Below are 27,003 nucleotides of genomic sequence, written 5' to 3' on the forward strand. Positions count from 1 at the left end.
GTTATTTGTGGGAAAGGAGCCATGGTGCTGTACTGTGGATGATGGTGCAGTAGCCATTTTGCTCGCGCACTCAAAACACTGCATTGCTTCATGTTTATGGCATGTTTGCTTATACGAGTTTCATTAGATTGCTGGTGCCTGGATGTCATTTTAACAAGGGCCAAGGCCTTCAGTTTGGGGAGACACCGTGATTTTGTATTGTGCACTGTGAGCTGTGCACCCCTCTCCTCTGGTCATGAAAATATCAAGATTCAGTAGCCATGCCCAGTGCGCTCATGTGCTGCACCATTGACAGCACCCACGCACCATTTGCCATTAATTCTGGTAAATAGAGCCCTTGGTGTCAACCTGTTTTTCATTTGTCCTGTTTTATAAATCTGATGTTAACCTGTTATTCTGTATTTACAGTGCCTTAATCATTTTTTATGCTTTTTTTTATGTTTTACCAGAATGTGCATTAGAAATGGCATTATTCATTTTAATACGGTTACTCTTGAATCATAAAACATCACCCATTTGCTGCTTTTGTTTTCCTTACCATTGGAAGTGGTGTATGCAATGAAATGAGAGTAGAACATGACGTGAATACATGTTTTTGAATATATTTCAGTACAGAGTTTTCCCTACCATAGAAAGGCTTAGGCGCAGTGCCTAAGTGATTTTGCAGAGCGCCTTAAGCCGAACGAACGTAAAAAGGCATTTAGGCGACATGTGACAGGTGCTGGTGTTTTGGTCCTCAAGTAGAGCAAGATCATTTTTCAGTTTTTTACAGATTATGAAAGTGCAGATTGTAAGCTTTCAAATGATGTATCATACATTGAAAATAGTTGAAGATAGATATGCTTATTTGAATGTTGGTACTCCTAAAATCAAGTAGCAGAGAAAATCCCCTTGAAAGATCTTGAACTTTTCACACTTGACACAGGGAGATAATGGGTGGGAACAATAGCTGCTTAACTCCTCCCCCAACCACTCCCCCACTAGAGTACCTGTCATTATCTGTCAGTAGGGTACCCTGAGGAAACAAACTTGCAGGGGTAACATGTTTAAATTGCTAAATGTACATTAAAATAAACTTTAATCGCAAACGTAAGCACCATAAAATGTGAAAATGTATATCTTATCTCTTAGGCTTTTAAGCCTAATGCATTAAGCCAAAATGTGTATTAAGTTTTTAACCCCTTAGCACACAAGCCAAATCTTGCCAATTCTTGCCCATTTAGGGGGTACCCTAACTCCAGATGTGAATACCACAGAGACTTGAAAAATGGCTTAAATGAAGCAAGACATTTGTACAATTTACAATACTAATGCAGATTAGTTTATATTCATAATTTTGGAAGAAATAAAAGTGCCACAAATGCAATTGACAAAAAATCTAAATGAATTTGCACTTTTTAAGTTTGCAATGAAATACTGAGAGACTGCATATATACAGCAGGTTAAACTATACATGTGCTAGATCAAAAACTTCTTGACCACAAGTTCATAAAATCTAAGGGATATGTAGAACTACTATAGATGTATGAAGCAAAAACGAAGCAGTGTACCCAGCGTCTCCAAATCTGTCCAAAATGTCTAAATTATGCATTACTGTAAATCACAACATATCCATGTATTTCACTACAAATCAACTGTTGACTCGAAAATCACTGTTGCATAATTTTCAAGTCGGAATTACAAGCTTTCAGTCAGTACAGTGGTCTAAAATATCTAGGGGTCCAGAAACGCATCCAAAATCTCTCCAAAATTTTATAAAATGCTTTTTGTCCATTATAAAGCATATACATGAGCCCCTTATGAAGGTTTAAGATGAAACATTGCTATCAGATTTAAAAAATAATGCAAAAATATTGTCACACAATGCGGTACAGTACTTAAATGTGCAATAATGAACTCTTGTATGTATTTCTATACTCTGTGCTCTCGTATGTTTTCTTGTATGGGGATGGGACGACATGAAAACAATTTTCAACTGTCCACCACGTTTTGGCAATGTTCCAACTCTCACGTCATCACTGTTACATGCTTCACAGAAACTATTACACTACCATCTAACGCGTACATTACAGTGTGAAATATCCACATTATATAACACCACTAACCTATTTAAAGATACTCAATTTCAAAAATAACGTACATAACCGAAATATTTTGAGCAGTAATACTTACATAGCAATGATGAAATCTCATCTATGTTCAGTAGATGGAGACAGAGACGGTATCAATGATACTGTTCTATTCGCTTCTGTTTTACTCCAGAAAACGATGTCAGCTAGGTCTATCAGCAAACATGGCGTAGCTATGTCCAGAAGTCTTCAATAATAATAGTATTTTCTAGAGCCCGACCGATATATCGGTTTGGCCGATATATCGGCCATTATTTGACTTTTTTGACAACATCGGGATCGGCAGTTATGCAACCGATGTGTCCCGATTTTTAAATAAGTATAATAAACAAAAAAAAAACATTCATTATTTATCTGTACTTGTCTGTTCGAACGTTGTAATTGCTGTTTACTAGAATTATCAAGTAGAGGGAGCTCTAATACAAGTGTGAACCACAGCAGCTGATGCACTACTTCTGTAATAAGATGTTTGTCACTCGTGCCTCATCCAATATTCTCGCAATATATTGCCGCAATAAAGGTATGTATATTTAGTGAAAGTTTTTCATTAACCTCTTAGCGCACAGCCCCTAGTGGTGGGCACGCCCGTGTGCCTAGATTACTAAAGTCAAACATTCGGTGCTACTGCAACCAACGTGTGAGATGAAAACAGAAACGTGTTGTTTCAGTTTCATTAGTAGACGATACATGACAACTATGCCGAAAACGGAGTTTCGCAGCCCCACCATTGTCGCTCCGGTCGTTCATTTAACAAACACCCCCTCCCTGCAGTCTCATCTGCAACTACACCCCCCACCCTTGACATAATGGACAATATTGTCTATCCTGGCATTAATAAAAATATTCTTTCACCACTAAAAAATCGTATTCCGTCATAGCAACAAGATAAACCCGACAATAGCCCTAAGATATGCCTATACAGCAGTGAAAACGCTGCTCACTGAATAACGAAATAAAAGAGAAAAAGTTTTTAAAAAGGATACCATGTCATTTTACAGTCAATATCTGGGACTAAATATTGAATAAATATAAAAGCTGTTGGTTTTACGTGTAGAGATGTCCCTTTTGAGATTGCGTGGTCATATATTGTCTTGGACAATCCATCTGTGACGCCTGGGTATCTTCCAAAATAGCTGTGCGTAACACCACACCTGTTGTTTACGGCGTCGTCGCCCTTTTTAGTACAGTCTGACTTGATTGACAATTCATTTATTCAGTAGGCGAGAGTATAAGCTTTCTAACGATGTATAACATGTCTAATTCTGCTTTTGGAATAGCGTTTTATAGGTCAGCGTAACAGAAAATATTCTTAGCATCATATTCACTTACGCATTCACCCTGTTAGCAGACAAATACGATGCACCTAACGAAACGTGTTCAAGGATATTTCGTAATTTCTTGGAAAATACTATTATTATTGAGGACTTCTGAACATAGCTAAGCCATATGTTTGCTGATAGACCTAGCTGACATCGTTTTCTGGAGCAAAACAGAAGCGAATAGAACAATATAATTGATACTGTCTCTGTCTCTATCTACTGAACATAGAGGAGATTTCATCATTGCTATGTAAGTATTACCGTTCAAATATTTCGGTTATATACGTTATTTTTGAAATTGAGTATCTTTAAATAGGTTAGTGGTGTTATAATGTAAATATTTCACACTAATGTAAGCGTTAGACGGAAGTGTAATAGTTTTTGTGAAGCATGCAACAGTGATGACGTCAGAGCTGGAACATTGCCAAAACGTGGTGGACGGGTGAAAATTGTTTTCATGTTGTCTCATCCCCATACAAGAAAACATAACGAGAGCACAGAGTATAGAAATACACACGAGTTAATTATTACACATTTAGGTACTGTACCGCATTGTGTGACAATATTTTTGCATTATTTTTTAAATCTGATAGCAATGTTTCATCTTAAACCCTCATAAGGGGCTCATTTATATGCTTTATAATGGACAAAAAGCATTTTATTCAATTTTGGAGAGATTTTGGATATGTTTCTTGACACCTAGCTATTTTAGACCACTGTACTGACTGAAAGCTTGTAATTCCCACTTGAAAATTATGCAACAGTGATTTTCTTGAGTCAAAACAGTTGATTTGTAGTGAAATACATGGATATGTTATGATTTACAGCAATGCATAATTTAGACATTTTGGATAGATTTGGAGATGCTGGGTACACTGCTTAGTTTTTGCTTCATACATTCTATAGTAGTTCTACATATCCACCCTTAGATTTTATGAACTTGTGGTCAAGAAGTTTTTGACCTAGCACATGTATAGTTTAACCTCCTGCATATATTCAATCTCGCAGTATTTCATTGCAAACTTAAAAAGTGCAAATTTATTTTGAATTTTTTGTCAAAACAATTGCATTTGTGGCACTTTATTTCTTCCAAAATTCTGAATATAAACTAATCTGTGTTATTATTGTAAATTGTACAAATGTCTTGCTTCATTTAAGCCATTTTTCAAGTGTCTGTGGTGTTCACGTCTGGAGTTCTAAAGCTTTAAATGGGGTACCCCCTAAATGGACAAGGATTGGCAAAATTTGGCTTGTGCCTTAAGAGGTTAAATGTGTTTATACGACCACTATGTTTATCAATCCTCATTATCAAGCGAGCGAGCTAGCTAACATATTTGGTTCACTTTAGCAAGCTAGCTGGCTAGCAAGCCTTTATGAAGTGGCAGTGAGCACATAAGCAGCGTAGGATCTACATTTCCAGAGGACATCGCTGTATTCTCAAATAAATAACCAGCCAAAATAAAATGGTGATTGAATGCATCACACATTTGTTTTTTATCTGAGATAATGATATTAGCTACTATATGATGCTGTGTCAATAGCCAACGCGTTATTGCAAGCGAGTGTGTCATCTAGTCACGCGTCATCGTAGCAAGCTAAGCAGACAGTAAAAACGCCGATAAAACACATCTAACGTGGATCATTTCAAGCCATGTTATCTAGCTTTGTCGTGATAACATGAGAGAAGGATTGCTGTTGGAGAAGTGAATCACAGGTAACCTGCACAAAAACGCACTGTAGTTGTTTTTCACGTATTTCATCCGGTCAATTTAATTTTATCTAACGTTACACTTGATTCACTCATTAGCTCCGCTAGATAATGTCTTTCTTTTTGAGATCATGTAGTAGAAATAAAATAAGAAAATATAATTCATTTAATTTACTGAGAATACATAATAAGAAATAATGAGGCTGTGTCAATAGCTAATTCGTTATTGCGAGCGAGTATGTCATCTAGTCACACGTCAGAGCGCATTGTAGTTATTTTCATCATCAAATTCTTATGGACAGGGAAGCTCGCTAGATAAAGTCTTACTCTTTGAGATCATGTAGTAGGAATAAAATAAGAAAATATAATTAATTTACTGAGAATAGATACTAAGAAATAATAATAACAAATTAATAACAACAATAATAATATTCATAAATACATGTTTGAAACTGGAAAACTGATTTTTTTAAATTAATTTTTTATAGATGGCTGGAAAAGGAGTAAAAGCAAGGTGTGGAGTTATTTTGATTTCACACACTTGGTATTAATATATATATTAAATTTAATATCATCTTTTACATTTTTTTTTATCTAAAGTTCTTTGTGTTTATTTTTTTTTATTTGTTTGCTTATAAGTTAAATGTTCTTAAATATAGAAACTTTAATTAAAAAATTTTCAAAAAGTTTTTCAAATTGATTTGAAAATGTTGACAAAATATTGGTCAAAACATTGGTAATCAGTGGGCTAGGACTCTCCAAAATCAGGATCGGCATCGGACCCAAAAATCTGGCATCGGTCAGGCTCTAGTATTTTCCAAGAAATTACGAGATGTTTTTGACCACGTTTCGTTATGTGCAGCATATTTTCTGCTAACATACGTGTCACGAATGCGCGTATATTTCCCAAACGGATTGTCCAAGACAATATATAACCACGCAGTCTCAAAAGAGACATCTCTACACGTAAAACCAGCAGTAAGATTGTTTATTTATTCAATATTTAGTCCCAGATATTGACTGTAGAATTACATGGTATCCTTTTTAAAAACTTTTTCGCGTTTATTTCGTTATTCAGTGAGCAGTGTTTTCACTGCTGTATAGGCATAGCTTAGGGCTATTGTCGGGTTTATCTTGTTGCTATGACGAAATATGATTTTTTAGTGGTGAAAGAATATTTTTATGAATGCCAAGAGACAATATTGTCCATTATGTCAAGGGTGGGGGGTGTTTTGTAGATGAGACTGCAGTGAGGGGGTGCGTGTTAAATGAATGACCAGAGCGACAATGGTGGGGCTGTGAAACTCCGTTTTCGGCATAGTTGTCGTGTATCGTCTACTAATGAAACTAAAACAACACGTTTCTGTTTTTAACTCCACACTTTGGTTGCAGTAGCACCGAATGTTTGAGTTTGGTAATATCGGCACGCCACTAGGGGCTTTGCGCTAAGAGGTTAAGCCAAATGACATAGCCAGCAAAAATCTTGCACAATTGTGATGTGATTAATGACAGACAAAGGATATAAATTCTTTGTAATTTATTTAAAAAATAACACCATTAACAGATGTGCTTTTCAAAGAGAATAAAACATTTTTTTACAAGAGAATAAAACAGCTGGGGCGATGCAGTTGAAGTGAATCTAAAATCGGACAGTCTTGTTCTGAGATACTGCACCATGCTCCGTGTAGGATTGGAGTATGGACTGGAGAAGATTTTTGCTGATCCTGAAACAAAAACAAAAAAACAATGGTCACAGACTGTGGTCCAACTAACTGTGCTAGCTAGCCAACAACCTAGCTGCCTAACAAAGGCATACAAAGGCATAGATGTAACAAAAACAGCCATGTCGATTCTCTGCATGTTAAGCAAAACAAAAAAACAAGGTCTCAGACTGCGGTCCATCTAGCTAACTGCGCTAGCTAGCGAACGCTAGTTAACGCTAGCTAGCCAACCACCTAGCTGGCTAACAAAGGCATAGATGTAACAAAAACAGCCATGTCAATTCTCTGAATGTTCAGCAAAACAAAAAAAGAATGGTCTCAGACTGTAGTTCAACTAACTGCCCTAGCTAGATAACGCTAGCTAGCCAACAACCTAGCTGGCTAACAAAGGCATGGCTGTGTAACAAGAACAGCCATGTCGATTCTCTGAATGTTCAGCAAAACAAAAAACAAAAAAAGAATGGTCTCTGACTGTAGTTCAACTTTAGTTCCTTTACAACTTTAATGCAGTTTGGTAATTAAAGGCGCATTTTACAAATTCTTGTCACCTTATAATTGTCCCAACTGTGCATTGGTTAAGATTACCCCAGTGTCTCAGTCAAAAAATATGTGCATTTCTTGCTATGTCATGGGATAGTCTGGCTTATTAGTCAGCTAAGGTTGGCTCATGTTGAGCATGCCCGACATTTTCATATGAGTATCAATAACGGCTGGTAATGCCATCATTAACATGTCTGGCAAGCCCTACTTCCGACAGGGTCAGTCCATCAGTAGACCGGTGAGGCTGTGACTACCATACTGATGAACATCCATTGATTCAATCCAGACATTTGTGCATATTTTCAATTTCCAAAATACTGAAGATGTTTTTGCCTGTTTTGTGATTTTTAAAAATTATTTTTTAAAAATTAATCTAAATTAGCCTTTAGATTTTTTAGTATTTTATCTGGACTACCAGTTTTATGAAACTGAATTTCGCAGACCAACCAACATAAAGTAGCCACTGATGTTCTACCTTAAGGCCACCCACTTTATAGTCCAGTGACAAAGTATCACTTCATGAAGGTTCTGTTGTCGCCGGACATTGACTGTGTTTGTTGTCATGACCAAAAAAAGTATAAACGCACTCCAGTGACATTACAGCGACAGCTGGCACTCTGAGGACAGGGGTGGAAGAAACTGCTTTAATATATATCATTATGTCTGGGGACATCATGAGGGAACTGTTTTTGCACCATAGTGTGTACCTGGTCTTTGTTATATGAGCATGCAGAGCTATCATTGGATACAATGACTCTGAGTTGGCTACTATTAGATATGTTCAATTGCTGGCAACAGAACTTCTGAGTTGAAGACTTCCTTTGGCTTTTCTAAATGTAAACCTGTTTGGATGTAGGAAAAAAATTTTTATACCATGGATGCAAGCAGTTTCTGAATAGTAGCATTGCTGTAAATATTAGCTTTGCAACACTCAGTGCGTTACATGCACAGTTGAAATCGATCTATATTAATAGCTCGATTTGGCCAAAGATGAGATTTAATTGGATTGTTGTTGTCCCAATATACATGACTTGGAAAGAATCGATTTATTTAACGAGGTGTGTCTGACGAAGGCTTCTTGTAAATCCTGCTTCCTCCAATTTTGTCGCAACTTTTTGGAATAATTCGCCATTCTACGTTTTTCTTGCATCCGTGTTTTTTAGGATATTTAACTCCTTTAGTTGCGATAGCATGAAGTTGGTCTCCTCGTCTGTCCAGAAATGTGTTTTTTTCACCATGATACTAGGGAGTGCAAAACGGAGTGTCGCTAGCAGTGTATGCGCGTGAGCTCGACAATGCATTTCTCACAGAAAAGGTCGTTTGTCGCCTTTTTTTTAGTTCATTACAGTGGTGATAGAAGTGACAATAATTAAGTGGTACTGTGCTGTTAGCCTTTATTGATCGCTGTACAAGGTTAATGTGAAGTAGCTAGCACAGTCAGACAGCACTAACCCATAAAAAAGTACTTTGAATGGTACTTGCTCAATTGAATAGTAAGTGTGAAAAACATTCCATTTTAGTCAGCGGCACCGAAATTTTCTGTCACACCCTCAATAAACGGCAGAAGCTAGCTCTGAGCTAGTTTCAGCAAAAACTAGGTTGTCAGTCAGTGGGTTTACATGATGTTTGAAAAAGTCGATTTATTGTTTTAGTCTGGCTAAAACTGGACTTTTAAAAATCATGTAAACATTGTAGTCCAACTGAAATCGTACTGAAAGTCGAATTTTTCAGAGTCGGACTATCATACCTAGATAATGCGGTTGGGGGTTGATTTACTACGGCATATAGCCTATACGTTTCAGTAGGCCAAAAATTGGCCTAGGTGGTCTGCGCATGTTCCGTAGGTTAGAGATTACGCTGCGACAGGTATTTAACCCAGAAGTCGCACAGCGTGCGCACAGTCGAGGACAGATCATGGAAAAAAACACATTTCTGGACGGAGGAGGAGACCAACTTCATGCTATTGCAACTAAAGGAGTTAAATATCCTAAAATACATGGATGGAAGAAAAATGTGGAATGGCCGCACATGCGACCAAAAATCTGTCAAGTGTGACTAAACATTTTCATTGGTCGCACCGGTGCCCCTGACATGTAGCAGGTCTGTCTCTGTGTATGTGTGTAGCGTTTTTTTTTTTTTTTTTTCCCATCCGCATTCTGTGAAGACACGCTACCCACTATGCCTCTGATTGGCTCTGACCAGAGAGGCTCTGACCCTGATATTCTTCTTCACTGAATGCGGCTGGGGGAAAATACAGGCATGTCTGTATTAGTTCGGAAGCCGAGAGTGGCCTTGTATGCATATTTATTTTTTTTATCCCATTTTCTCGAAATCACGAAGTTGGTTTTCTTGAGATCACGACTTAATTATTTCATTTTCTTGAGAAAACAAATAATGATTTTCAATAGATCACGACGTAATTGTGTAATTTCGACTTGAGACTGGATTGAGGCAACAGAAACCAAGACAATGTCGGAGGAAGGAAGTTGGGTAAAGTTGGAAATATATTCACAGTTTCGAACTTCCCGGATCAATAACTCATAAGCGAAATGTTGTTAAAACACAAACAATGCCTCTTTAGTACCGTACTAAGGTAGACAACAAGCTACAACCTAATTTTAGCCAAAACGAGCTGTCCTCCGAGCTGGACAAATAACATTGGTCTCTATGTACAGCCGGCTGTGAGACGAGTGCGCAGGGACCGTCTAAAAAGTGCAACACCGAAAAGAGATACTACAAAAATATTCAATAACTCCACTCTTATACAGTGTAGCGTCCCCAAAATCACTTCACACATCAATGGTCTCCTGTTGGTTATACTACAACACTTAGTTTGTAAAAATGTGCTTTTGCATAATTTTGGGGAATTTTTATTGGGAAAATTATTCGATAACTTCACTCTTATGACAGTGTAGGACCATCAAATTCAGTTCAACCTCCGGAAGCAGCGCACACTTGAGTTATTTGAGTTTGATTTATTTATGAGTTTGTCAAGCACTTTAAACATTAGCACTTTTTAAGTTTATTTTTTAAACAATTGAGGTGATTGCGATTTCTTGTTTATGCTGTGATTTAAATAAAGGGAAAAAAAACATTTATCTGCACCTTTATTCCTGTTTACAAGCATTTACATAATGTGTTCAGACATTACCAGTGTGAATGGGAACTGACAAAAAAGGTAACGCTTAAAATGTGTTATTGCGGCGCCAAAAGGCACAGTGAAAAATTTTGGATGCACCTAAATTTATGTGCTGGCGCACCTAAATGTAAAAAGTTAGTCTCGAGCCCTGCCTCGGTCAATAAATTGATTCTTTCCGAGTCATTATATTGGGACAACGACAATAGTCCTATTAAATATCATCTTTGGCCAAATCAAGCTATTAATATAGATCGATTTCAACTGTGCATGTAAATGTGTTTTGTGACTTGTATTGTCCTTGTTGCTGTTTGTCATTTTACCTGGCTCACTAAAGAAAGCTAATGGCTAATGCACAACTGCACAACTAATGTTTTGCCCATCTTTGCCAAGTCAGCCGGACAGCTGACTTGATCAGAATTTAGGCTAATTAAAGAATGGAATGTGGATTTTTTATGATTGTTACATTACAGGCATTTGGCAGACGCTCTTATCCAGAGCGACGTACAACAAAGTGTATAACCATAACCAGAAACAAGTATGACAAAACTCCTAGAGAGAAGTACCGGTCCAAGTGCAGGGAACAACCGCATAGTTCAACTTGGACCCTGAAGGTCAAACTGATTAACACTAACAACGAGAACGGCAACAACGCAGTCTATGAAAAAAATACAAGCAGTAGTTAAGACAGTTAATGCACCTAAGTCACCTACGAAACAGCTGCCTAGTTACAACCCTAAGCTTACAGTCATTTACAGGGGGGTAGGGAGGGATGGGGAGAGGTGCAGCCTGAAGAGGTGAGTCTTCAGTCATCGTTTGAAATGGGTCAGTGTCTCAGCTGTTCTGACCTCCACGGGGAGGTAATTCCACCATCGTGGGGCCAGAACAGACAGGAGACGTGTTCTGGAAGTGCAGGTGCGAAGAGGGGGAGGTGCTAGGCGTCCTGAGGTAGCAGAACGGAGTGATCTGGCTGGCACGTAGGGTTTGAATATCTTGTGGAGGTATGCTGGGGCTGATCCCTTGACTGCCTGGTATGCTAGGACCAATGTTTTAAATTTGATGCGAGCTATAACAGGCAGCCAGTGGAGGGTAGTGAGCAGGGGAGTGACGTGGGAGTGACTGGGGAGGTTGAAGACCAGACGAGCCGCAGCATTCTGAATGAGTTGTTGGCTGAACAACACAGCTAGCCAATCAATCTCTTACACAGAGACTGAACTAGGTTCTGTTTTATATCCCAAATAATGATCGATATAATTTCCATATACAGCATGGGTGTAAACAATTTGAACCAACCCTACCAGTAGTTGAAACAGTATGGTCTTCTGCCTTATGTCCCATTTGACAAACTTGAGCAGGAAAACAAGTGTTATTTGCAACTTGAAGATACAAGTCCTCTGGGATTCAGATGCAAATTAGTTTGGGGGCAGACAATAGAGATAGCAGGCAGCCATTTTCCTCCATGCATTCATATGTAAAGTATTGTTGGATAGAAACCTCGCCAGAAGTAAGTACCTGTTGATGAGGGCTATAGAAATTTAGAGACACTCTTTGAAGTTTTATTGTTATATTTCAAAAGGGAGAGCAGTTATCATTGTTTTGAATTTACATGTCAATGGAGCAGTCATGGCAAAATAATTAATGGAGTGGAAGTATGAAAAGGGTTTTAGAGCTAAATTAGAGGTTAAAATTGTGCTGTTTTTCATATTTTTATGAATTTGTTTAAACCATATCATACTCAAAATTTTAATTATGATATGGTTTTTAAAAAAATATAAAAAATCATAACCAAACTCATTGAAAATTATAGCAAGCACTGGGTTAGGGACTACCCAAATACAACCATTTCATACAATAGTTCATTAAGTAGTTTTAGGGTGTTTTTTTATGGCAGCCAAGGGATCAGCCCCAGCATACCTCCACAAGATATTCAAACCCTACATGCCAGCCAGATCCCTCCGTTCTGCTACCTCAGGACGCCTAGCACCTCCCCCTCTTCGCACCTGCACTTCCAGAACACGTCTCCTGTCTGTTCTGGCCCCACGATGGTGGAATGACCTCCCTGTGGAGGTCAGAACAGCTGAGACACTGACCCATTTCAAACGACGACTGAAGACTCACCTCATCAGGCTGCACCTCTCCCCATCCCTCCCTACCCCCCTGTAAATGACTGTAAGCTTAGGGTTGTAACTAGGCAGCTGTTTCGTAGGTGACTTGGGTGCATTAACGGTCTTAACTACTGCTTGTATTTTTTCCATAGATTGCGTTGTTGCCGTTCTCGTTGTGTTAGTGTTAATCAGTTTAACCTTCAGGGTCCAAGTTGAGCTATGCGGTTGTTCCCTGCACTTGGACCGGTACTTCTCTCTAGGGGTTTCGTCATACTTGTTCCTGGTTATGGTTATACACTTTGTTGTACGTCGCTCTGGATAAGAGCGTCTGCCAAATGCCTGTAATGTAATGTAATGTATGATGAGAAACTGCAAAATTCTCGACTAAATCTTTAAAGCCAGTTTTCTCAAAACTTTTTTGCAAAAACACAATATTCGAACAGTAATAACCTCATAATTATTTACTCAGTCTCATCAAAAGTTATCTCATTCTGTAGCTCTGATTCTGTACTTTAACATGATGGAAAATTTAATTGAAACTTTTATCCAAAGTATGCATTTGGTCACAAATGATTCACCTGTCTATATGCTTTGTAATTGTGATTTAGTAACTTGGACAAAACTTATTTTGTCCAACCCCTGTTTGTACTATTTAGAAAAATTATTAGAAACTTAGAAACTTAAAAACTATCTTCCTCCTTTTCAGGCTGGGAACCTTGGAGGTTTGGTGAAGAAATGTATCATCTGCCCACGTCATTTATCTAACCTCTGAAGGATGCAAACCCCAGGGGCAGGAGGTCTGGACTCATGAGGCCAATCTGCCGGCCAGAAACTAGCCAATTCTTCCTAGATATTCAGTGTCCTCAGTGCCATGGAACCTCCTACGCCTTTGTTAGTTTTGGGCTTTTCTCAGCTCTTGAATAGTTCAAGAGTCCAAAAATGCCAAACAGCGAAGAAGTTGGGATGGACAAAGTGTGCAGCTCATGTTACCCTTGGAGGAGGAAGATGAAATGTCCTCTGTTTTGGTCTCAAAAGTCTACACAAGGCTAAACTTTGACACAGGTGACAGGAAAAGCTCCCAAGAAGAGAGTGTGAATGTGCTTTCCATATTATTAGATAAAATTCCGTCATGGCTGCTGACCCTCCATGACACCAACTTAGTTATAAAACACTGAATGAGGAACGCATGACTGCATACAACATGCTGCGAAATGGTGGGGGGGTAGGGAATGGTGGCCAGCCATGGGTCTTGCGCTGGTCCAATCGCATCCGGCTAACCTGGCTGAGCTTCACACTCTTCTTTATCCTGGTATTCTTCCCACTGATCGCACACTATTACCTCACCACTATTGATGAGGCTGGGGGCCCTGACAAGCGGATCTTTGGGCCTCGGCCAGGCGGTGAGCTGTGCGAGGTGAAGCATGTGCAGGATCTTTGTCGCATTCGGGAGTCAGTGAGCGAGGAGCTACTGCAGCTGGAGGCTAAGCGGCAGGAGCTTAACGGTGAGATTGCCCGGCTCAACATAAAGATTGAGGCATGCAAGAAAAGCATTGACAATGCAAAGCAGGACCTTCTCCAGCTGAAAAATGTTATCAGCCAGACCGAGCACTCTTACAAGGAGCTGATGGCCCAGAATCAGCCTAAGCTGTCACTCCCCGTCAGGCTGCTCCCTGACAAGGATGATGCAGGACTTCCTCTGCCTAAATCAGCCCATTCCTGCCGGCTTCACTCCTGCTTTGACTACTCTCGTTGTCCACTCACCTCTGGGTTCCCAGTCTATGTGTACGACACAGCGGTCTACCCCTGGGGGGAGAACATTGATCCATTGGTCAAGCAGGCCTTTGCCTCCTCCATCAAAAGCAGTATTTATGTGATCGACAACCCAAACATTGCCTGCTTGTACATAGTGCTGGTTGGGGAGCTGCAAGACTCTTCATCCTCTTCTTCCTCCTATTCTTCTCTGTCACCCACTAATTTGGAAAAGCAGCTGCATGCTTTGCCTTACTGGAGAACTGATGGCCACAATCACCTGCTGGTCCACCTGTCCAGGAAATCCATGACACAAAACTTCCTCTACAATGTGAGCACAGGCCGGGCAGCTGTGGCACAGTCCACCTTCCTGGAACGCCAATATCGTGAAGGCTTTGACCTGGTGTTATCACCTCTTGTCCATGCCCTCTCTGAACCCAACTTCCTGGAAGTGCCCCCACAGGTCCCTGTCAAGAGGAAGTACCTCTTCAGCTTCCAGGGGGAGAAGGTAGAGTCCTTGAAGAGCAGCCTGCAGGAGGGGCCACCCCAGTCCTTTGAGGAGGAGATGGAAGGTGACCCCCCAGCCGACTACGATGACCGCATCATTGGTACCCTCAAGGCTGTTCAAGACAGCCGACTGGACCAGGTTCTGGTGGAATTCACCTGCAAGAACAGGCCATGGCTCAGCCTGCCCACCGAGTGGGCACTGTGTGGTGAGCGTGAGGAGCGGCTGGGGGTACTGAAGGCCTCCACCTTTGCCTTAGTCATCTCTCCTGGTAATGGGCAGCTAGTGGCATCTGCCGGCTGCGGCATGCGGCTCTTTGAGGCCCTGGAGGTTGGGGCCATCCCTGTTGTTCTAGGTGACCACTCTCGGCTGCCCTACCACCAGCTGATAAGCTGGAGTGAGGCAGCGCTGATCGTGCCCAAGCAACGCATCACTGAGTTGCACTTTCTGCTCCGCAGCATCTCTGATAACGACCTGCTGGCCATGCGACGGCAGGGCCGCTTCCTATGGGAGACCTACCTCTCCACAGCCGAAAGTGTCTTCAGCACCATCCTAGCCAGTGTGCGGACGCGCATCCAGATCCCGGCCGCACCCATCCGAGAGGAGCCAGCCCAGGAGATCCCCCACAAGGCCGGCAAGGCGGCAGGTACTGACCCCAACATGGCTGACAATGGGGACCTGGACCTTGGGCCAGTAGAGACAGAGCCACCATATGCCTCGCCCAGATACCTGCGCAATTTTACCTACACGGCCGCCGACACCTACCGCACCTGGAACCGCCCCCCAGGGCCCTTCCACCTCTTCCCCCACACCCCACTTGACCCAGTGCTGCCTTCTGAGGCTAAGTTTCTGGGGTCCGGGACTGGCTTCCGGCCCATCGGTGGAGGCACAGGAGGCTCTGGGAAGGAGTTTCAGGCAGCACTGGGTGGAAACGTGCCCCGGGAGCAGTTTACGGTGGTGATGCTGACGTATGAGCGGGAGGAGGTGCTGATGAACTCCCTGGAAAGGCTGAACGGGCTGCCATACCTCAACAAGGTGGTGGTGGTTTGGAACTCTCCCAAACCACCCTCTGACGACCTCCTCTGGCCTGACATTGGCCTCCCCATTGTGGTGAGTGCCCCTTAAATTGGTTGCATACCGTCCTCACAGCCAGCGATCATACACTGACCTGTTTGCTAGCGTTGATTCAAATTAATGAGTCGTCATCAAGCTCTGCAGAAGCCTGATAACAACTCATTCATTTGAATCAGGTGTGTTGGAGCAGAGAGACATCTAAAACATGCAGGGCAGTGGGTCCCCAGGACCAGGGTTGAGAAACACTGAATTAGTGTATCTACTTTATTTCCATAAGGGGTCATTAAAAAATAATAGCAAAGACAGATTTATTTTAACTTATGTACTATATCAGATTTTCAGTGGGTCAAAATTTTACCTACACTTTGTCAGTATTTGGTTCAGCCCTGGGAGTTAATTTGTGCCTCCTTCCTGAATCATGCAGTGTCTGTGTGATTTTTATATTTGCATACATTGATTTTTTTTTTTTATCCCACTGCTTGCTGCTGCTCATCCTTGCCTTTCTGGCACCTTCAACACACCTTTGCTCTGCAGGCTCTGATATGCATATAATTTCCAGTTCCCCAGATGCTGGATTGATGGAGTCAGATATACAGCTATTTGCATTTTAGCAACTAGATCAGCTCTACGAGTTTGCCCAGTTGCTTCTGATTGGCCAATTGTCATAATTACGAGTTAATTGGGAGTTGGCACCTGTGGCTGTATTTAAGGGTCTACCTTTTCACTTTTTGCCCTTGATACCATGTGAAAATCCAAGCAACTCAGCCAAGACCTCAGAAAAAAATTTGTGGACCTCCACAAGTTCGGTTCCTCCTTAGAAGCAATTTCCAAACAAGTTAACCCCTTAGCGCACATGCCAAATCTGGCCAATCCTTGCACATTTAGGCGATACCCTATTTAACCTTTAACCTCTTAGCACAAAGCCCCTAGTGGTTGGCATGCCGGCGTGCCGAGATTACTGAACTCAGACATTCAGTGCTAGTGCAACCAAAGTATGAGTTAACCCTCTGGGGTCTAAGGGTAAAATGAGGCACACTGGTGATTGATGCTCTGACATTTGTGTAAATTTCATCAACTTTATATACAGTGATTCCAAAGTGTTTCGTATCTTTGTTTTCAGCACAGACTCAGCTACAATAATATGGCAGCAGTAAGTAGGTCATAATCATGTGTGGATTGTAAACTGCTCTAAAAACACACAAACTGTAAACAGTAGTTTTGAACATGCACAGGAATGTTGTAATAAAGCACACTGAACAATTGTGACTAAGACTTTTGGTCACTGAAATGTGTTCACCAAGGTCTTGGGTATCAAAAGATGACAAAATATTTTAGCAAATCCAATGAGAAATATAAAATACATTGCTAAAAGTTAGTGTTGTGACTACTATTTTTCAACACCAGGTGAGAATGGGAGGGCAAATGGCCTTTCTGTAATGAATATGCATTGGGTAGGACGACCTGCCAGGTAAGTAGGCTATTCACACCTGGCTGCATGCCTCCCCACCACTAAGACAAAGACTCAGTGAGCCATTTAGAAGACAGAAACAAAGACATCTTTTGATTTTCAGAACATTTATTGAAGCAAACTATACGCATGGAAGATGAGATGAGACTGGTGTACTCTTGCAACGTTTGCATGGCCTCTTAGCTAGTGGTGAACTAGGCCGTGTTTCCTGATCAGCATCTCTGTAAATATGATAAAACAAAATTGTTAGGAAATGTGACATCAAATCAAACTTTATTTATATAGCACATTTCCTTCAACAGGTGAAAATTAAATGTGCTTTACGAAAAAGGGGCAAACCACTAACTAATGAAAACAAAACTTAGGAAATGTGACATGGTTACATCATATACAAACAAAGAACCAAACAAACACAACCAGACGCAGAGAGGTAGCCTATAATTTTGAGAAGCAATGGTTAGAATCGTTCGTAGTGTGGGAATTTACAAGCGCGCATATTAGTGAATATTCCTACAAACACACAGAGAATGTAATACAGCACACATTTACAAATAATGCAAGCTATCAATGAAACAACATTAGCTAAACTAAATAAACATTGCTATTCCAGCTCAACTACACGCAACTCATCAATAACAGTGCCTCAATCTGAAGTACGCTAGGTCTGTTTAGCTAAGTGGTTATTATATTGCTATTTCCCGAATTTACTTACAGTATGCTAATATCGATTGTGCGAGGACATCAGTTTTAGAATCTTAGCCACGCCACGGGCTGTTTATTACCAATATGATCGAAAAACATACAGTCTACCTGATACTTCTAACACAACCAGACGCAGAGAGCCTAGCCTATAATTTTGAGATGCAATAGTTCGAACCGTTCGTAGTGTGGTAATTTACAAACGCGCATATTGCTGGATATTCCTACAAACACACAGATACGTTGCAATACAGTACACATATTTACCAATATGATCATAAGAAATATACTTACGCATGAAGTTGATCCTCAGCTGGATCAGTTCGCTGTTCGAAATGACACCGCTCTTCATCAGTGTCGGCTTCCGGACGGACCATTTTCCAAAATTAAACGAAATGTTCACCTCAAAAGAAGTGAATTAGGTGACACTTTGACATTCTATCCCGCTTTCGCAGTCTTGGCATTTCTCCCATGGATCTCGCATCGCCCCTCCTTTAGTCTCCTTCTATGGAGAGTAATTATAATGTTGTTAACATGTGAATGCGATTTGGGCGGACTTCCTGCCGAGCGAAATTCACATAGTAATGAGTAAAGTTTAACGAAGCATACATGATCTAATTAATCAAATTTAGAACATTTAAAACAATTCATATTATTTGTCAATGGGCGCATTGGAAAGTCGCGATTCTAAGGTTTCTGTCAATGTTTTTGTTGCGTCTGTATGATAACAGCACGTGAAGTTAATCATCCAAATAGAAACGAAAGTTAATTTCATCTTGTCGAGCTTCGCCGGCGGAGCTCTCGACCCCAGAGGGTTAAAAACATAAACACGTTGTTTTAGTTTCATTAGTAGACGATACCCGACAACTATGCCAATTACGGAGTTTCGAAGCGCCACCATTGTCGCTCTGGTCGTTCATTTATCACGCACCCCCTCCCTGCAGTCTCATCTACAACTACACCCCCAACCATGACATAATGGACAATATTGTCTATCTGGGCATTCATAAAAATATTCTTTCACCACTCAAAAATCGTATTCCGTCATAGCAACAAGATAAACCCGACAATAGCCCTAAAATATGCCAATACTGCAGTGAAAACGCTGCTCACTGAATAACGAAAAAAAAACGAGAAAGTTTTAAAAAATGATGCCATGTCATTCTACAGTCAATATCTGGGACTAAATATTGAATAAATATGCAACTTTACCATTGGTTTCACGTGTAGAGATCCCTTTTGAGACTGAGTGGTCATATATTGTCTTGGACAATCCGTTTGTGAAATATACGCGCATTTGTGATGCCTGGGTACCTTCCAAAATAGCTGTGCGTAATACCACACGTGTTGTTTATGGCGTTGTCGCCATTTTTACTACAGTCCGGCTTGATTGAGATTTCATTTATTCAGTAGGTGAGAGTATAAGCTTTCTAACAGTGTATAACGTCTAATTTTTCTTTTGGAATAGCGTTTTATAGGTAAGCGTAACCAGAAAATTTCTTATCACATTCACTTACGCATTCACTCTGTGGTAGCAGTTAAAGACGCTGCACCTAACGAAACGTCAACGATTTTTCATAATTTCTTGGAAAATACTATTATTATTGAGGACTTCTGGGCATAGCTAAGCCATATGTTTGCTTATAGACCTATCTGACATCGTTTTCTGGAGCAAAACAGAAGCGGATAGAACTATCATTTTGGTTGGTTCTCAAATCGCGTAAGCTGGCTTTGTCCATGACGTTTAAAAATTTTGAAAGCGCATAGAAACATATTACGAGTGCGTCAAACATCTTGGACGATTTGGTTTGCCTGGAACACACCAAGGAATAGACCCAGTCTGTTTTTGTTTTGATTTTGCCTCCCCCTGGTTAAAAACAACAACGCATTTGGTCTTTGCAAATGGGAATGATGTACATGTTTATTTGCATATTGAGCGGGGAAGTGAGATCCAAACACAAGTGGTCACTCGAGATGCATGTGGAGACGCATCCTAATGCCAGGTGTGAACTGACATCCGTCTCGATTGAATCTGGACATAATCTGGATATACCCGGATACAAAGTACAGATGATGATTTTATGTGTAGAGATGTCCCTTTCCAGATGGAGTGGTCATATATTGTCTGGGACAATCCGTTTGTGAAATATACACTCATTTTTGACGCCTGGGTACCTTCCAAAATAGTTGTGGATAACACCACACGTTGTTTTCGGTGTTATCGTCCTTTGTAGTATAATATGGCTTGATCGACAGTTAGTGGATCCAATAGGTGACTAAGCTTTCTAACGATGTATAATATGTCTAATTTTACTTTTGTAATAGTGTTTTATAGCCCAGTGTAACTGAAAGATTTGTCTCATTATAGCTGCATTACGCATTCAGTCTATGGTAGCCGTAAAAGACACTGCACCTGGCGAAATTTTATTGATCACTTTCATTATTTCCTGGAAAATACTATTATTCTTGAAAAATTCTGAGCATGGCTAAGGCATTGCTGATAGACCTAGCTGATATACTGTTTTTTGGGCTAAGTTAGAATTCATTCTATCTCTATCTCTGTCTCTGTCTACTGAACACAGATAAGATTTCATCGTCCAAATGTAAGTGTTACTGCTGAAAATATTTCGGTTATACGTTATTTTTGAAATTGAGTATCTTTAAATAGGTTAGTGGTATTTTATAATGAGGATATTTCACACTGTAATGTAAGCGTTGGTTTCACACTGTTGGTTTGCTTGTAGTTTGTGTTTAATGTATGTACCGGATATGACCAACTGGAATATTGCCAAAACGTGGTGAAAGGTTGAATGTTGTTTTAATGTTGTCCCATCCCAATACAAGAAAACATCACATATTGTAGAGTACAGAAAAGCATACGAGAGTTAATGATTACACATTTAGGTACTGTATCACTGTTGCCTCTTTTCCACCAACGTGAACCTAGTTCTGGTTCGGGGCTGGTGCTAGTGCCGGTTCACTGTTGGTTCAACTTGCGAACCTTCTAAGAACCGGTTTGCTTTTCCACGGGCTAGAGAGCCACGTCATTATGTCACTGTATACGTCTGTGTACGTCTCCGCTTTCCCAGCAACGCTAGCGCCAACTTCAAGTACAACAACAACATAGGCAGACTACATCGCATCTTTTCAAGTGTTGCTCCTGGCTTTGCGAGCCTACATTGGCATCCGAACACGACTGGTCCAACATATTTGTGCCGCTCGTCACGATTGCTATGGACAGCGATTACGCTCAAGAAGAAAGGTAATTACCTAACACGTTTTGATTCGTATTAACACTGAACATAAGATGTTAATGTTAGCTTTTGTTGTAAGCTAGCTCGCTAGGTCGATATAGCTAGCTACCTAGCATCGACTACACTGGTATCGAATACATTGCAGTTAATCTAATAAATTAATGATCTAATGATTTTATTTGTTTGCTTCAATCTTTAACCCACGTTGTCTTTGTCTTACGCTAGCAAGTCGTTCTTGGCTTTCATCTTATTTTTGTAGATTTTCATGATTGCGCAAATAGAATGGTCCAGGTCCCTACAGCCCTGCTTTGTAGAGGATGAACTTGCGTTTCTATCATGCGTGGGCATGAACTGTAGTTCTTTTGTGGCCTATCCAGAATTAATTGACCTATGCAGTATCACTGATATTTAAATATGGGTATTATCTGAATTATGGAGCTGATTCATCAGGTGAGGTCAAAATTAGGGAGGAAAATGGTTCAAAGGTCAAAAGGGAGAAAATCCCCATTGAAACACAGTAAAGTGGCCTTAATGGGAACAGGTGGGCTTAAAGGGAACATCAGTGAATTTATGGTTAAAAGACAGAATATTTTATTCTACTCACATGACATTAAAACAACTATATGAAATAAATCTATATATGGTGCACTAACATAATATGAAAAGTATAAATTGATCATGTAGAGAAGTAATTAGCTATACTCATTGACATCCACCTCAGAAAAAGTAGCCTGCTAATGTTAGCTATCGTTACCATGGTTAGTTGTTCCCACTGTTGGTCAGCTTAACATAACCCAAGCAAGCATAGCTACATGGCTTAACTTAACAGTGATGTGAGAAATTAAGAGCTAAGCTAAGATTGCATAGCTGACTGACAACAAGGCGAAACATTTGAAAAATAAAACTTACCAGCATTAGTGGAACTTTGCAACAGCGTATCATTCACTGTCGCCTCAAGCATGGCTGTTGCCGAGTTCAAGGTTCCGGTGAGTTGGCACGCCGGTCTATCGCCGAAGACCGAACCAAGTATATCGAAATAGGGATTTCTCCGTGGCCAACCATTGCCGCTTCGCCTGAGGTCCTTCTTTTGGTCCCTGTAGTCCTTTTTCAGTTTCTTCAGTTTGTTGTTTATTTGTTCGACGTTTCTGTCAAACCCTGCAGTAACCATCTCGCACTGGATTTGGTCGAAGACAGGTTTTGTTCTTGAAGCTCCCTCAAGTTTATTCTGTATTTCTGTCGAGGACCACAGTGCAAGGAGACAGTTTGTCTCCTCCATGGACCGCTGTTTAGATTTTACGTCCATGCTGAAGTAAACCTGGGCGATTAATCGGATTCCAATTATGATTACGATCACGGCCCTCCACAATCAGTGACCTACGAAAATCGAAAATTCCGATTTTTGAGGCGCATTCCATTTAGAAATGTTGCTTTCACTATACCGGACTTTCTCTGGTGTTCTATACAGGGTTTCATCAGACAGACGCACATTGCCAAGGTTATGCGCTGGCCCGAAGTTAACTTCCGCTCTGTGTTTGTTTATTATTGGGTTTGTGTTTACTGGCTAATATGGCACCGACTACAAACGGAGTGAAAGTTATTTACTTGTTATTTATTTTGCTTGTTATCAGAAATAGTCTAGAGCAGGGGTGTCAAACTCAATTGCACAGGGGGCCAAAACTCAAAGCACACATTAGGTTGCGGGCCGAACAGGATAAACATTTATTGAACACGCTAAAACTAAATGTTTTTTGAACATAAATATGAATAAAAACAGACAGGAATATTATTATAGAATAAATTAACTTAAACTTTATATAACTTAAAATACTTTGCTCTCCATAAAAATATCTCTTGTCAAAATTATACAAATTCAAAATATGAGCATGGTCCAAAAAACTCTGGAAATATAAATAAAATTTGTGCTTTTCAGCAAAAAATAAAAATAACAAATCAAAACATTCAGTTTTCTTTGCTCTTATGCTGTTTTGTCAGAGCTGGATGCTTGGCATCTTTTCTTGGCAACAAGTTTGTTTAGGTTTGGTGTAAGATTCTGTGTTGTGGAGATTCTCAGGATGGACTGCAAGTGTTCATCAGTGAGACGACTCCTGTGTGCTGTTTTGTTAATCTTCATCGCTGAGAACAGCTTCTCACACAGATATGTGCTACCAAACATGCACAAGGTTCGAGCCACATGTAGACGGAGCTGAGGCATTGCTTCAGGAATGGAGCGAATAAACTGTGCGGGCCCTGCAGTGTCATACTTTGCCTTTAGTGTCCCATTACACTGCAGCTCTATCAGCTCCATCTGAATCTGTACAGGTGCAGTTTCCACGTCGACGGCAAATGGGTTGCGAAGCAGCTCGAAATTCCTTTTTTGTGCTTCAAAGTCTCCAAAGCGCCGTAAGAACTCAGTGCGAAGTGCGCTCAGTTTGTCAGCAAAGTGCGCGTTAGGGAACATCGTTGCACCGACTTGGTTCAACATTACTTGGCAACAGGGAAAGTGAGGCAAGTTGCACTGGTGCATTTGTGTCTCCCATAAGAGCAGCTTCACTTGAAATGCCTTCACTGCATCATACATGTCAGTGATCATGCGGTCACGTCCCTGGAGCTGAAGGTTCAAGACGTTGAGATGAGTTATGTCAGCTAGAAACGCCAACTTACATTTCCACTTCTCATCCCGCAAAACTGTGGAGTCTTTTCCTTTACTGTCCATGAACTGACAAATTTCCTTGTGTAGCTCAAAAACTCTATTGAGAACTTTTCCTCGACGCACCAACTGTATGATAAGGAATGTCGGCAAACTGAATCTATTTCTCGCATAAAAGACTGAAGTTGCCGGTGATTTAAACCTTTAGCTCGGATAAAGTTTACGGTTTGCGTTACAGTGCTCATTAAATGTTCCATTTTTAACACTTTACCACACAGCGTTTCCTGATGTATGATGCAGTGATATGCTTTCAACTCACCAGTACAGTTCTCCTCCTGCATCTTTACCCGCATCCTCCCCACTAGCCCATTTTTTTCACCGCACATCGCCGGTGCTTCATCTGTTGTAAGTCCAATCAGTTTGTCCCGGGGCAGTTTCATGTCGGTTACACTTTCACATACGTTTTCAAAAATGTCTTTTCCTGTCATTGTCCCGTGCATCGATTGAATGTCTAATATTTCCTCTAACGCACAAACTGGAGTCCACTCCACAGATGAAGATGGCTAGCTGCAGTGTCCGTCATGTCAGTACTTTCATCCACAGCAAGACAGTATGCAATAAAGTCTTTGCTTCTTTCCATCAACTGTGTTCTTAAATCAGTGGCCATCTCACAAACCCGATCAGCAACCGTATTTCTACTCAGGCTTACATTTGCCAATATCTGCCTGTTGTCTGGACACAAGACCTCGCACACCTTCATCTTGCAGCTCTTCAGAAACTCTCCCTCGGTAAATGGCTGGCCTGATTTGGCTATCTCTTCTGCCACAATAAAGCTTGCTTTCACAGCAGCTTCACTCTGTGATTTCGCTCTGGTGAAAAACGTCTACTGAGATTTCAGATTCTTTTTTAACTCTTCTACTTTCTGTAGCTTCTGCTCTGCACTCAGGTTTTTCAGCTTATCCTGGTGTTTTGTCTCGAAGTGCCGTCTTAGATTAAATTCCTTAATTACAGCCACATTTCCTCCACAAATAAGGCACACGGGTTTGTCAATAAACATATACTCAGCCTCCCATCGGTTTTGAAAGGCTCTGTTTTCAGAATCAACTTTTCTTTTCGCCATTGTTAGGGGCTAGCTTTGACTTTACAGTAGGGTTGTAAACAGTTGATTGACGCGGGAATGTTCCCGTGTAACCTATTGTTGGGCAAGGCAGCTGTTGCGCTGCATTATGGGATCTGTAGTTTGTGTGTTATCAGCGCTTCATATCGCTGGTCCATTAATAACAATAATAATAGATCTATATAAAATGATCTCGCGGGCCGAATATAATTGTATGCCGGGCCGGATGTGGCCCGCGGGCCTTGAGTTTGACACATATGTTCTAGAGCAGGGGTGGGCAAACTTTTTGACTCGCGAGCCACAATGGGTTTTCAAATTTGACAGAGGGGCCGGGCCAGGTGCATTTGGAGGGAGTGTTTGGGCCGGATATACTAAAGCATTAAATGTAGTGTGCAAACCTCATAGCACAGTAAGAACACTACAACCCAATTTATTAACTGTCTTTCAAATGTGAAAAATAGCCCTTATCAATTAATAAATTTGTCTCAAGGAATATGCAAGATATGACATTTACATACTATTTCGCAGATACTGGGATGAGGAAATGTAAATAGATTCAAATAACACACGCACTGTGATTTATCAAGATTGCGTCTGTTTTTAATAAGTTTCAATTTAAGGTGCAAAGTTAAAGAAATCAACATTTATTGAAAAATGGAATCACTTTCAACATTCAAAACATATTATTACACAACGAAATACTCAAGCTCAATAATATCTACTTGTGTTAAACTCCGCAAAATCATAAATGGATTGTCTTGACCGCGCGCTCTACAAACTCGCTACGGAAGACCTCGCCTTCATGCGCAAACAGTACACGTGTATTGTTGCCAAGCACACAGACATGGGCTGTATTAAATATCCTACCTGTAGCTGAAAATTTAAATTAAGAGCGATGTGCGGCGTGTTAATTGAGCTACTGTACCGGTGCTGTGCGTAAATACGCATTGCTCTTAATTAAAAGACGCACTTCCAAACTTTCCAAATGCATTTTTTCAAAACACAGAAGAAAAACTCACCATTTCAGTGGGAACAGTGTTGTTGGTCTCCCTTTTTTGCCAGTGCATCAAAGTCTGGAGTTAGTTTTGTTGTGGCAATTCTCAGGACAGATCTGAGGTGTTGGTCAGTTAACTTGGATCTGTGATGGGCTTTGTTGATTTTCATGACGCTAAACGTCTGTTCACACACGTAAGTCGAGCCAAACAACACCAGCATCTTCTGCGCCGTCCTCCGGAGGTTTGGAAACGCGGTCTCGTTAAGTGAAGCGTAAAAGTCATTCAGTTTAAGAGACTTGAACTTCTCCTTTGAGACGGAGTCAGACTGAAGATCGATCAGTTCTAATTGCAGCTCCTGCGGTGCTAATTCGGGGTCTTGTGACAGGGGACAGGACACCAGTTGAAGTGACTTGTCAATTTTTTCAAAATCACAGAACCGACGGCAAAATTCTCTGTGCAGATCGTCCAGCGATTTGCAGTATTTCTTCGCATTTCGGGCGGCCTCTTTCACGGCTAGTGTGGGGAAATGTGCGAAAGATTTGTTTGACATTTGCCTGGAGAATAAAACCAGCTTGGATTTGAAGGCTCTCACATTTGTGTACATGTCGTGCGCAAACTGATCTTTACCCTGTAGCTTCACGTTCAGCTCATTCATGTGTGAAAATATGTCCACAGCAAACGCAAAGTCACAAAGCCAGTTTGTGTCGCTCAGCTCGGGAAATTCTTCGGATTTCCCCATTAAATTAAAAAATGAGCGAATCTCGTCTTTGAGCTCCCAGACTCGTTGAAACACTTTCCCCAAACTTAACCAGCGAACGCGAGAGTGGTAAAGTAGGT

At 40.7% G+C, this 27,003-nt stretch overlaps 1 protein-coding gene and 1 long non-coding RNA gene across 7 annotated transcripts in view; one reads left to right on the top strand and one right to left on the bottom strand.

The window, feature by feature from the left end:
- extl3 (exostosin-like glycosyltransferase 3) overlaps positions 1 to 27,003 on the top strand; it is a 75,231-nt gene that overhangs the window by 26,022 nt on the left and 22,206 nt on the right. For all 6 annotated transcript variants that reach the window (XR_010330785.1, XM_064341052.1, XM_064341049.1 and 3 more), the window contains one exon: positions 13,365 to 16,022. Coding sequence is in view for 5 of the 6 variants with exons in the window: in XM_064341052.1 (XP_064197122.1) it covers positions 13,845 to 16,022 (2,178 nt within the window). In the remaining variant the exon portion in view is untranslated. The remainder of the gene's footprint in view (positions 1 to 13,364; positions 16,023 to 27,003) is intronic.
- Positions 13,016 to 21,709, bottom strand: LOC135257894 (uncharacterized). Its single transcript, XR_010330805.1, has 2 exons — positions 18,977 to 21,709; positions 13,016 to 16,993 (listed from the first exon to the last, which is right to left on the bottom strand). It is a non-coding gene; the product is annotated as an uncharacterized LOC135257894 (long non-coding RNA).

Source organism: Anguilla rostrata, chromosome 6 (assembly GCF_018555375.3).
Source record: "Anguilla rostrata isolate EN2019 chromosome 6, ASM1855537v3, whole genome shotgun sequence".
Taxonomy (NCBI): Eukaryota; Metazoa; Chordata; class Actinopteri; order Anguilliformes; family Anguillidae; genus Anguilla; species Anguilla rostrata.